This window comes from Mastacembelus armatus, chromosome 16, assembly GCF_900324485.2.
Source record: "Mastacembelus armatus chromosome 16, fMasArm1.2, whole genome shotgun sequence".
Taxonomy (NCBI): domain Eukaryota; kingdom Metazoa; phylum Chordata; class Actinopteri; order Synbranchiformes; family Mastacembelidae; genus Mastacembelus; species Mastacembelus armatus.
The window spans coordinates 17,182,047-17,192,374 of record NC_046648.1 but is presented as its reverse complement, the minus strand read 5'-3'; the positions used below and the strand labels follow the sequence as shown (position 1 = coordinate 17,192,374).

The 10,328-nt window shown below is 37.5% G+C and overlaps 2 protein-coding genes across 3 annotated transcripts; both read right to left on the bottom strand.

The window, feature by feature from the left end:
- Positions 1 to 20: 20 nt before the first annotated feature.
- On the bottom strand, positions 21 to 3,252 carry ing4 (inhibitor of growth family, member 4). 2 transcript variants are annotated; one of them, XM_026317557.2, is made up of 8 exons: positions 3,192 to 3,252; positions 2,672 to 2,743; positions 2,297 to 2,463; positions 2,063 to 2,162; positions 1,842 to 1,953; positions 1,423 to 1,567; positions 432 to 493; positions 21 to 294 (listed from the first exon to the last, which is right to left on the bottom strand). In XM_026317557.2, exons 1-8 carry the CDS (start codon positions 3,226 to 3,228, stop codon positions 255 to 257), a joined length of 735 nt encoding a protein of 244 aa, XP_026173342.1. In that variant the 5' UTR covers positions 3,229 to 3,252; the 3' UTR covers positions 21 to 254. The 2 variants fall into 2 exon arrangements, with proteins under 2 accessions (XP_026173342.1, XP_026173341.1); XM_026317556.2 differs by having other exon boundaries at positions 23 to 294; positions 2,048 to 2,162.
- Positions 3,253 to 3,951: 699 nt separating this feature from the next.
- nop2 (NOP2 nucleolar protein homolog (yeast)) lies at positions 3,952 to 10,174 on the bottom strand. The gene is made up of 16 exons (XM_026317460.1): positions 10,041 to 10,174; positions 9,095 to 9,222; positions 8,925 to 8,967; positions 8,777 to 8,841; positions 8,037 to 8,341; positions 7,593 to 7,815; positions 7,303 to 7,502; positions 7,061 to 7,150; positions 6,615 to 6,702; positions 6,212 to 6,352; positions 5,657 to 5,796; positions 5,481 to 5,570; positions 5,256 to 5,378; positions 5,042 to 5,139; positions 4,822 to 4,958; positions 3,952 to 4,708 (listed from the first exon to the last, which is right to left on the bottom strand). The coding sequence occupies exons 2-16, from the start codon at positions 9,198 to 9,200 to the stop codon at positions 4,272 to 4,274; spliced, it is 2,286 nt and encodes a 761-aa protein (XP_026173245.1). The 5' UTR covers positions 9,201 to 9,222; positions 10,041 to 10,174; the 3' UTR covers positions 3,952 to 4,271.
- Positions 10,175 to 10,328: the final 154 nt, after the last annotated feature.

Genomic DNA, 10,328 nt, shown 5'->3' with positions numbered 1-10,328 from the left:
GTAACTACAAAAAAAAAAAAAAAAAAAAAATCTAAATTATTGTTAACTATAAAGAAAAAAGATAAATACATTTGTAATGACTTGGCTCCTTTACACACATTGTATCAGACCAAGGCAACTTACATAAACCAAAAAAGCACCAAATGTTAAGGAAGATGAGAAAAGAAATCTAGGAACTAATGAAGAAATATTCCTCTCCTTTTCCATCTAATCTGTGTCCACATTGTGTTCCAGGACAACCAGGTGTTTTTTTTTTACTTTCTCTTCCTGTCTTGAGAGCATCGTGGACAATACCTGGACAACATGAAAGAAACATAGTTAGGAGACTGGCTTCAGTGAGTAACCTTGCAAACCATATTAATTATTGCAAGTACTGAGAACAGGAAAGTACATTACAGCCTCCATTTTAGTTTCTTTTCAGAACTTCTTACCATTTTCCCCTTGGTTTGGTTGTAAGGCCCACGCATGCAAAATGGAACCATTCAATGGAGCACTGAAGAAAACACAAAAATATATAGTGTAACGTTAAGTATGGTTGCAAATGGAGCATTCGGTATTGAAAAAAAAAAACATGATTAAAAACAAAATCTGACTTTTCAGAAAGAGCCATCAAAAAAAAAAAAAACATGCACATACACATCTGATGTATGGCATCTGCTACTTAATCACTTGTCTGTGACCTTATCTACAGAAGATGAAGCATGAGACAGCAGGACTCCAAAGCCTCTTAATTTGAGTTTAGCATTTAGAAGATATATACACAAACATCTTCTGTGTTTTATTATTCTTGTGTTTCTCAATTTAAGGAAAGCACCATAAAGTATACTGAGATGACCTCTGAGATACACAAATAGTATTTCATGTTAATGCTATTTAAATGAACACACAAATAAATAAAATGAGCTGTTTTGACATTCCCTTCAGATTAAAGTGTTCCTAGAGCTATCACTTGTTTTGCAAGATGTCACAAAGAGGCATTTTAGTATGTATCTATATCAAATTTTAATGATTTTGCTGATGGAAATTTCTTATTTATGAAATTCAATCAACTAAGATACAATTTTATGGCACAGCAACTAACCAGCAGTAGGCAAAAATACACAGAATCCACAGGAACAAAATAAGCCTCAAAAATATCACAATATATTTTTTTACACTTTTAACATTTAATAAACCTCCAATGTGTTTGGGTGAGTAACACAACTTGTTTGTTCACAAGAACATTTGACAGTGGGCTTTTTGATTTGATGTTATTTATGTGCAAGAAATATATTCATTGTTTGTTATGTTTAAATTTTAATTCCGTATTAAATCACTCTTAATATAAAACCCTATCAAACCTCTTGTTAAATGAAGATTTGTGTTAAAAGAGCCAGGTGACTTTGGACTGAGATTGAAAGGGAGCCATAAATCAAAACTCACATCAGTGTTGTCACAACCAATCATCTCGCCATAAGAGACCTGATGACACAGGCAGTAGGTTGGTTCATTGGGGTCCACTGGCATGTCTAGCACATCAGATGGGTGCACGTTCCCAAAGTTGGCGGAAGGGCTGTTGAATTCTCCTCTGATGATGGAAAGAATTACTTTAGTAAGAACACTTAAGAAGAAAGTAAGAATAGGAATATGATCATAATTAATTATTATTAATTATTAACTTCTACAATGAAATGTCACCTCCATCAAAAGCTAAAAAGTAGATACACTACACTACAGATGTAACTGTGTTTTGTAACTGCTGCTACCTATTTTGGCTGGGACTCTCTTGAAAAAGAGGTTCTTAATCTCAATGGAATTCTCCTGGTTAAATAAATAAATAAAATAAAAGATACACAACATACGGTTGAAGGAGTTTGACTTTTTTCTGTGCGCTTTTAGGGCTGCCATCTTCATCTGAACTCTTTACTTTAGACCTTGTCTTAGCCGTCTTCTTCTCTTTCTGTCTGGAGTCACCTGGAATTAAAGAAATGCTTAAGTAAACATTTAATTACATATAGATTTACAAAACTTATCATATCAAAGACACAAATATAATAGACACACACACCCTTTTTCCCCTTACTGGAGGTGGAATCATAGTCTGTGCTTTCGATCTGCTTTTCCTTTAGGTCAGCCTCAAAACGAGCCAAGTCTGTGTCAAGGCGTCTGATGTGTTTGTCGACCTACAGAAAACAAGACTTTAGCAGACTGATCACGCTGCATACTTCGTGTACAATATTTAGCAGAGTGGGTCAATCAACTTAAAGTTATTCCACAGATGTATGCAAAACATTATGTTTATTTCTAAGATACTAACCATCTCATAGGTCTGCATGGCCAGTTGCACCTTATCATCTCCAAACTCCTTACATTTACTGTAGGACTGCTGAATTTGCCTCAGTATGGACAGCTTTTGCTCAGAGGAAAGAGTCCGGGCATTGGCTGTATACTCTTTAGCCAGAGAGTCTATCTGTCCTTTTAGATCTAAATCAGAGATAAGGAGTAAAACTTACTTCAAAAACAGCGTAAACAACCTTTGAGTCAATGTTACAAATGCAGCCTCACAATCAAAATCTCTCAAATATACAGAAAATAATTGCAATAACTGTATGCTTAAACATTAAGTTGTGATTTCACTCCACGTTCGCTTCTGAGGTGAAATCCACATTTATTTCAGATTTCTTTGTCTTACCCTCTGTGCGTTGATCTAGATCCCTCATCAAATTGAAGTTTCTCTGCAACTCGAAGGGCAAGTTTTCTATGCCTGGCGTGATCGTGGGGAACACAACAAAGATTTGAATCCCACAGTTAAATCAATATACAGCAATAACTTCATGCAAACTGGATAGCTAGCTAAACTGTACGGACTGATGGCTCGGCAGCCAGTTAGCGATTGAATTAGCATTCACAAGTATAAGTTGAATAAACACTCACTATATACATAATTAACGTTGTTTGTTAATGTAAACTAATCATCAGGAGTAGTGCAGTATCTGATACCGATATGATAGAGCATCCTTTTCTTGGTGCAACGCGTTACTCCAGAAAATAGACTGAGCCTAAACCTGCAGAGCGCTAGGAAACGGTCAAAGCATTATGGACTGCAAGCAGCTTGGTTAGAAGGTACAGCTACAACACAACAAGAGGCGAGGTGTTAAATGGCTAAGTCTGTACATTTTTCTGACAATTTTAAAGAATGATAAATTGCTTACTGTCCAAATAATGCTCCAAATACATCCCCGCCGCCATCTTGGAAAATGTAAACAACACAGCTTCCGGTCAGAGACAGAGCAAAGTGATTGGTTATCGCTGGGAGATTTCAGAATAAACTTCAAAAACTTGCGTCATCTGCCAGTTGTCATAAAAGTATTTAACTCTATAATATTTCATGAGAACATCAGATTTTTTCACTCAGCGCAGCAACATTTTCACTTTTGGCACATATTGAGTCATTCAACCAGGTAGGAATCTTTTGCCTGGCCATTTTATGCCTTATAGGGGCAATCTCATCAAGCACCCCTGAGCAAAGAGTTCAAAAAGGAATCAGGGCAACTAATCATTATAGTTAATGGAGCAGCTACATCAAAAGCAGCTCTAAAATTACCAGCTGTTGAAGGTTTAATAATGTCTAACCCCTCCAGAACCACTCTTTTAAGTGTCTGTAGTTACTGGCTGAAAAAACATCATGGTGTTGTCATTTGTGTTTCATTGATGTGATATGATAAACAACTAATGGCATTAAATAGTTAGTTTAGGTGATATGTGAAAGGTTTGGTTAAACCCTTACACCCCCATCTGAAACCATGTTCCCACAGCTATGGATGTGTAATGTAGCTAAAATAACAGGTCAAGTGAAAGCTACTAGAAAATAAAAGTACTTGCCAGGGAAGGAATAAGCATTTGGCCCTAGGCAGCGCATCACAGGATATGATGCAGGTGTACTATTATAACAAGTAATAATCAAACAAAAGATGAAAAACATCTTAAAAGATTTATTACGTCTCACAGATTTATGGAAGTCGCCCTATCCTGCAATGTCATCAAAATACAAAGATATCAAATATTCTGTAATACAACTAAAAAAGAAGGGCACGACTAAAGCGAGAGCATCATTTATGAGTCCAATCCTGTTACAGTCATATTCCACTGACACATAAAGTATCACTGCCCTGAAAAGACAGCAGAGCACACCAACATGAATATTCTTTACAGAGAAGTGGATCTGTATCTATAAAGAAGCTCTACAAAGCTCCACATACTGTAGTACATTTTAAAACACACTGTACACATTCTCACTTTCTGTCTTGTTTTTGCAACATGTACTTCAACTTATTGAATTTATTTTTTCCCATTCTATTCTTTGTCTTCATGGGGTTTGTTGTCTTTTTGCCTTGCTTTGTCTCAAATCTGCTCCCTTCCTTTCTGTCAGCCTTTGACGCTTTAGTCCCTTCAGCTATCTTCGCTGTGGGCTTCTTGACCTCTGCCTCTTTCACAGCTTCTCCATCCATCTTGGCAACCTTTGCCTTTTTTGGTCCAGTGGACAAGTCTTTTTTGCCTTTTGATTTGATGTTAGCTGTTTTCCTGGCAGCTGTTCCATTGGGCTGGGCATGTTCCTTTGAGCCGCTCACCTTACTGGGGATAGTCTTCTTTGTCTTGTCACCTTCAGATGGTTTCTCCTGAGAAGAGTCTGCAACTACTGTTGCCTCAGAAGCCTCTGCGTTCTCCTCTTCTAAAAAGGTAAAAGACACAAAGAGTGAGTTATTCAGGGAAACTATCAGAGGTGAAATTTGGTATGAACTAAAAAGTATTACCTAAATACTGATGCAAATACTAAGGTATTACCTTTCCCTGCAGGTGCAGTGGGAATTACGTTCGAGAACTTCTTCAGTTTGGCTATAAAAAACCCATCCATATTGTGGGAATGAGGATAAAATCGCCTAGAGAGTCGCAGAGAAGGATGGAATCTGCGTTCCTTGAACCTAGAAGGATAGAAAAATAAATTTGGTTTTGCCTTTTGGTAACTAAAATATTTAGTATATCCCACATTGCGTATTTTATTTACCTGGTGAAGCCTTCCTTGCCAAAGTCAAGTCCTGTGGGAACTAATTTGACATTTCTTTTCTTTAACGCGTAGTCCACCACCCATTCATTCTCCTCCACCTAGTGCAACATATTTTCATGACTAACCATGCCTTTCTGTTGAATCATTTAGAAGATACTCACAAATACAAGGTGATATAGCACAGAGCTAATTTTGAACATGCATTTACACATACCATAATGGAGCATGTGCAGTAGACCAGATAACCTCCTGAGGGAGACTCAGCATTGACAGAGTCAATGGCAGACAGAATCAGCTCTTTCTGAAGGTGAGCAGATCGTAGGATGTCTGCCTCATCCTATCAGGAAACAGGAAAAGGAGATGTTAGAGTCACACTATTATAATAGAGAAACAAATATCTGTATGGGTGCATGCAGAAATACGGTGAATGGCGTTTTACCTTGCTGGTCTTTACAGCTGGATCTTTAGCAATGACTCCTGTGCCTGAGCATGGCGCATCAAGCAGCACTCTATCAAATCCTCCCATTACCTTTAAGCAAAAATTCAACATGTAAGTGACTAAGACTAAATGTAAAGCAAAGAACTCATCTTTTCTGATAAATGTGAGAACATTACCTTTGGGAACTGTCTCCCATCATAGTTACAGATAACAGTGTTGGTGACCCCCAGACGGTGAATGTTTCCCACCACACTCTTCAATCTTTCAGCATTGGCGTCATTAGCCACAATCATACCCGTGTTTCTCATCAGCTGAGCTAAACAAGGAACATTCATATGTACTGTTAAACAGATTTCATTTGGATGCAAGAAGTTTCTCCTTGACTTCCTTTGCATGGGGTTACATTACAGCTAAAACAATTAATGAGTCAATTACAGGTGCCAGCAAAATTAAACTAAAAATAATTTCATTTGATTTGATTGAAATTTAATTAGCTGTTTCAGTCATTTTTTTTTACAAACACTGGTTGTAGCTTCTTAAGTATAATAATGTGATGCTTTCTTAATCATATATGACGGTGAATTGAATATCTTTAGGAAAAAACAGATGAATCCCTGGTGAAAATAATAATAATCAGGTTCAACAGTAGTCTACATTACACAGCTTGAAAGGTCCATACAATTCCTGTAAATATTATCTCCAGAAAGTGTAGCAACAACAACCAATCTTACCAATATAGGTGGTTTTGCCTCCTGGAGCTGAGCTCATGTCCAACACTAACTCTCCCTCCTGTGGAGAAAGTGCCATGACTGGCAGAAAACTGGAGGCTCCTTGCAGCATATACTGACCAGCCAGGTACTCTGGTGTCGCACCTGTTTGAAAATACACAAAGAATCACATTATACTATACTTTAACCTCACCTTTATGAAGCGTGTTCTTGTCTACTAACAATCTCAACAGTATACCTGAAACCTTGTTACCTGGCAACAGGCTCAATGAACAAATGTTTGTGACATATATAAGATTAAATAAGATAAAACTTTATTAACACCTAAAGGGAAATTCAGGTAATATGTTTATACTCATGTATCTTGTCTAATAATAATGGCTGACATGATTTTACTATAACTTACCTATAGGTACTGAGGAGTCATAGATCACCAAACCCACTTTAGACCATTTCCCCAGTGGATCAAGGTTAACTCCTCTGTTGATCAAGGCCTGACCCAAGAGGAAAACAAAAAAAAAAACAAAACAAAACAAAAAAAAATAGACCAACAAGTTCAACATACAACCTAACAAAGTGAAGGCAGCATTTGATGGGGGCTTTCAGGGGTTTTAACAGTGATCTCCAAATGCAACTCTTGACTATCTTAAACCCCTTTTTAATTTCGTTTTCCTCAATATAAATTTTCATTAGGTCCAATAAGCAAAACAATGCTATGCTCCAATCTGACAGCCCTCCTTAATCTCTGTACGGTGAATTCTATATACAAAACATCTTATATTTAGTATGAAATGCATTCTGAATTTTAATATGTGAAAATATGGCAGTTGACCATGTAATCCAAGCAGTTACCTGTGCAAGGTCCCGTCTCCTTGTTTTTAGTGTGTTGGTCCGAATAGTGACAGGTCGCTGAATTTCATTGGCTTCAAGAAAATCAACCAGCTATATTATAGATATATAAAAAAAACAGAAAATAAATATTTATATATAACACTGTAGTCATTTAACTTGTCAAACAACCCCAAATTGGTCACTTAACCTATAATATTTGTGTTGTGCATTAATCAGATGACCCAGAAAACCAGAAGACACACCTCTGACAAGGGAAAGAGGTCTATTAATTTCTCAATGAGGAAATTATTGTAGCTGTAGTAAGTGCAGAGGTCCTTCTTCAGAAGAGACAAGTACTCTGTTCTTTCTTTCCCCTCCTCCCTTTTTGTTGAAAAATTACACAGGACATCAACGTTGTCCTTTATTCTTTGATGGATTGTCTTCAGGTCTAGAGGCAGGACACCTAAAATGCAGAAAAGAGAAAAGCTTTGATTGCTTGCAGAACAATGTGTTTAAATCAGCTTGCACATTTACAGCTTTAACACTCACTCACCTTCCTTTGAAGTCTCCTCTGCCCCAGGTAGCCTGAATTTATCCATTTCATCTATGTTGGTTTGTACTGTGTCTTCCTCATCCAGGTCCGCGTCTGATTTCTCTTCCTCGTCACCCTCCTCCTCACTGTCATCTTCCTCGTCCTCTTCATCATCGTCACTCTCTAAAGCCAGTGTTTCTTTCAGCTTTTTCTCTTTCTTGGCTGCACGCTCAATTGGAAGGAGCTAAATGTGCAGCAAAACAAAAGAAAGTCAATAAAATGATGAGTAGCACTAGGTGAACACATGATGGGTGAAATGCAAGGAAAATTGGTGTATCTCTAACATCAGGGATTGTATCTGTAAATCTGCAGTTTTGCAAGTATTTTAATTTTAGCATCTGAATCGCAAAAGTCAAATTTCATAAGACTGTTTGGCAAAATGTTTAAGAAAAGCTTTTCACATACTTCTTCTCTGTCACTTTCTTCTTCTTCTGCTGCTGCTGCTTCGTCTCCACTGCTATCAAGTGTGCCATAGTCATCAACCATTTCTTCATCGTCATCATCGTCGTCTTCCTCTTCCTCCATTTCTTTCACCCCTAATTTTGTACTTTTCTTTCCTTGAGCTAATCCTCCCTTCTTTTGTTGCTGCTCCTCCTCTTCAGAATCCTCTTCCTCCAAGAGATCGTCAGTGTCATCCTCACTTTCAGGCTCATCAGTTTTGCGTTTCCTCTTAGCTGGTTTCAGCCATTTACTGTTATCATCAGTGAATCCTTTAGAGAGAGGAACGAAAACAACACAAGTGAAGCTACTTTTTTGAATAAAATTTCTAATTGATATTTTCAATAGTTACAAAATCTTATGAGTCGCAGTTTGAGCCATCTACAGCATTCAATTACAATCTGCAGCTTCCACAGACACCAAAACACTGGAGCCAGATTATCACAATGAAAACAATCTTTTTTTGTCAGAACTGTTATGACAGTGTTATGTAATTAGACACACTGCCAATAAGAGTATTTCATTGCTGTGCTGTGTTACATTTGATTGTGTTTAATGTTGATAACCTGAAACCAACAAAATGAAATGTCCCTTCTTATCTGACAACATTCAATATGTTTGAAGAAGCACATCACATTCTCTCTGTAGATGCTTGTTAGTGATAATCTGCATTTCACAACTACATTCAATGGCACTGTTGTAGTTACCTTTCCTGGGCTGTTCCTCAGGAAACTCTTTACGCTTTTGCACATTCTGGACTCTCTTTGCAGCTCTGTAAAATAACAATACAGTTAAGCAACTTTTAATTAAAGAAATGTTATTTCACTTCATATATGCAATCAATGAACCTCTTACCTTTTCCTGGCTCTACTTGACAGACGTTTTGGTCCAGTATTCTCTGCAAATATAAAAAAATAAATGCTTTCACTAGCAAGTGATACAGCCAGAAAGACTAACTGGTTGTGACATTTTTTGGTCTAGATTGCCAGACTGTAAATAGTTGATATAAAGGGCACAATACTCACCATCTGTTATAAACTTAGTCAACTCTGTTTCTGCTCCCTGCTGCTTCTTGGCTTTTTTCCCAGGCCCTCTCTTCACCTTGTTGGTGGGATCCAACTTCCGACCCATGACTCTGAGCTACACAGACGCCCTGAAAAGCAGGAGAAAACAAGACAGTATTAAAAGCCTGTGCAAAATAAGAAAGAACAAGCAGGGGCCACTGCTGGTCCTGTATTTTTACCATTATGTGTCGTGACTGGATTCAATCATCAGGAAGAACATAAAAGCAGGACTAGGAAGATGGCATGAATATGTTATGCTTAAATTAAAGTAACTGCTTATTACATAACAGAAACAAAGACAACACATTGCATGGTAATGTGCATCCTAACATTTCACTGGTACTGTATATCTTAATCTTATAATGATGGCAGCAAAACTAGCAATGATTAGTTTACAGCACCAGCAAAATGTGAGAGGATGTTAATAACGCCGTTTGAGATCTTTAAAAATTACATGGCAAGTCACTCAGCAGGGATTGTGGGAAGCCATAGTAAACCTGTAACAGACTAGAACAACTCCATATATCTTCCACAATCAGACACACACACTATGTTATCGTCAACAAGTGTCTTATGTCGAGATTACAACAGGTTCTTTTCTATAATTAAAGGTCCGTTTATATTTCACCGTCCATCATAATGTAGCTTTAGACTCGTTACTTTTATTTCCATCTAGTTTGTGGCAATTTGTTGTTTGAGACATAAGTGCACAGATGTTAAATTAAGGGACAAATATAAATGAGCTTCCACGGTGACAAGAGTTACAAAGTAATAACCACTTGAGCACCGACATCTAGCTGCCCTAGCTCCACATGCTGCTTTAGCAACACGAGCTTCGGTCACTAACACTTGACACTGTGCATTTACTTAATGAGCGACTCTCAGCAACAACTATTCACGTACTTACCTATTAATCTGCTAGTTTTTGATCCAACTTCTGAATGTAGGGTGCCAGATTAAACGTTCACACGTGAATTTTCCTTCAACACGTTGCAGAGGAACATCCGGCGCACAAAAGTGACGCTGCCTACATGAGCGCGCACACACACTGTCACATTATGTCATTATAGTCGTTAATTGTGCACTTAAGCTTTTTGTTTTGTTGAAATGTTACAGTTTTTAACACATGTACAATAATGAAGGAAAAGAGAAAATACTGCTAATCCTTTGTGGGGTTTGTCCATCACATTTTACA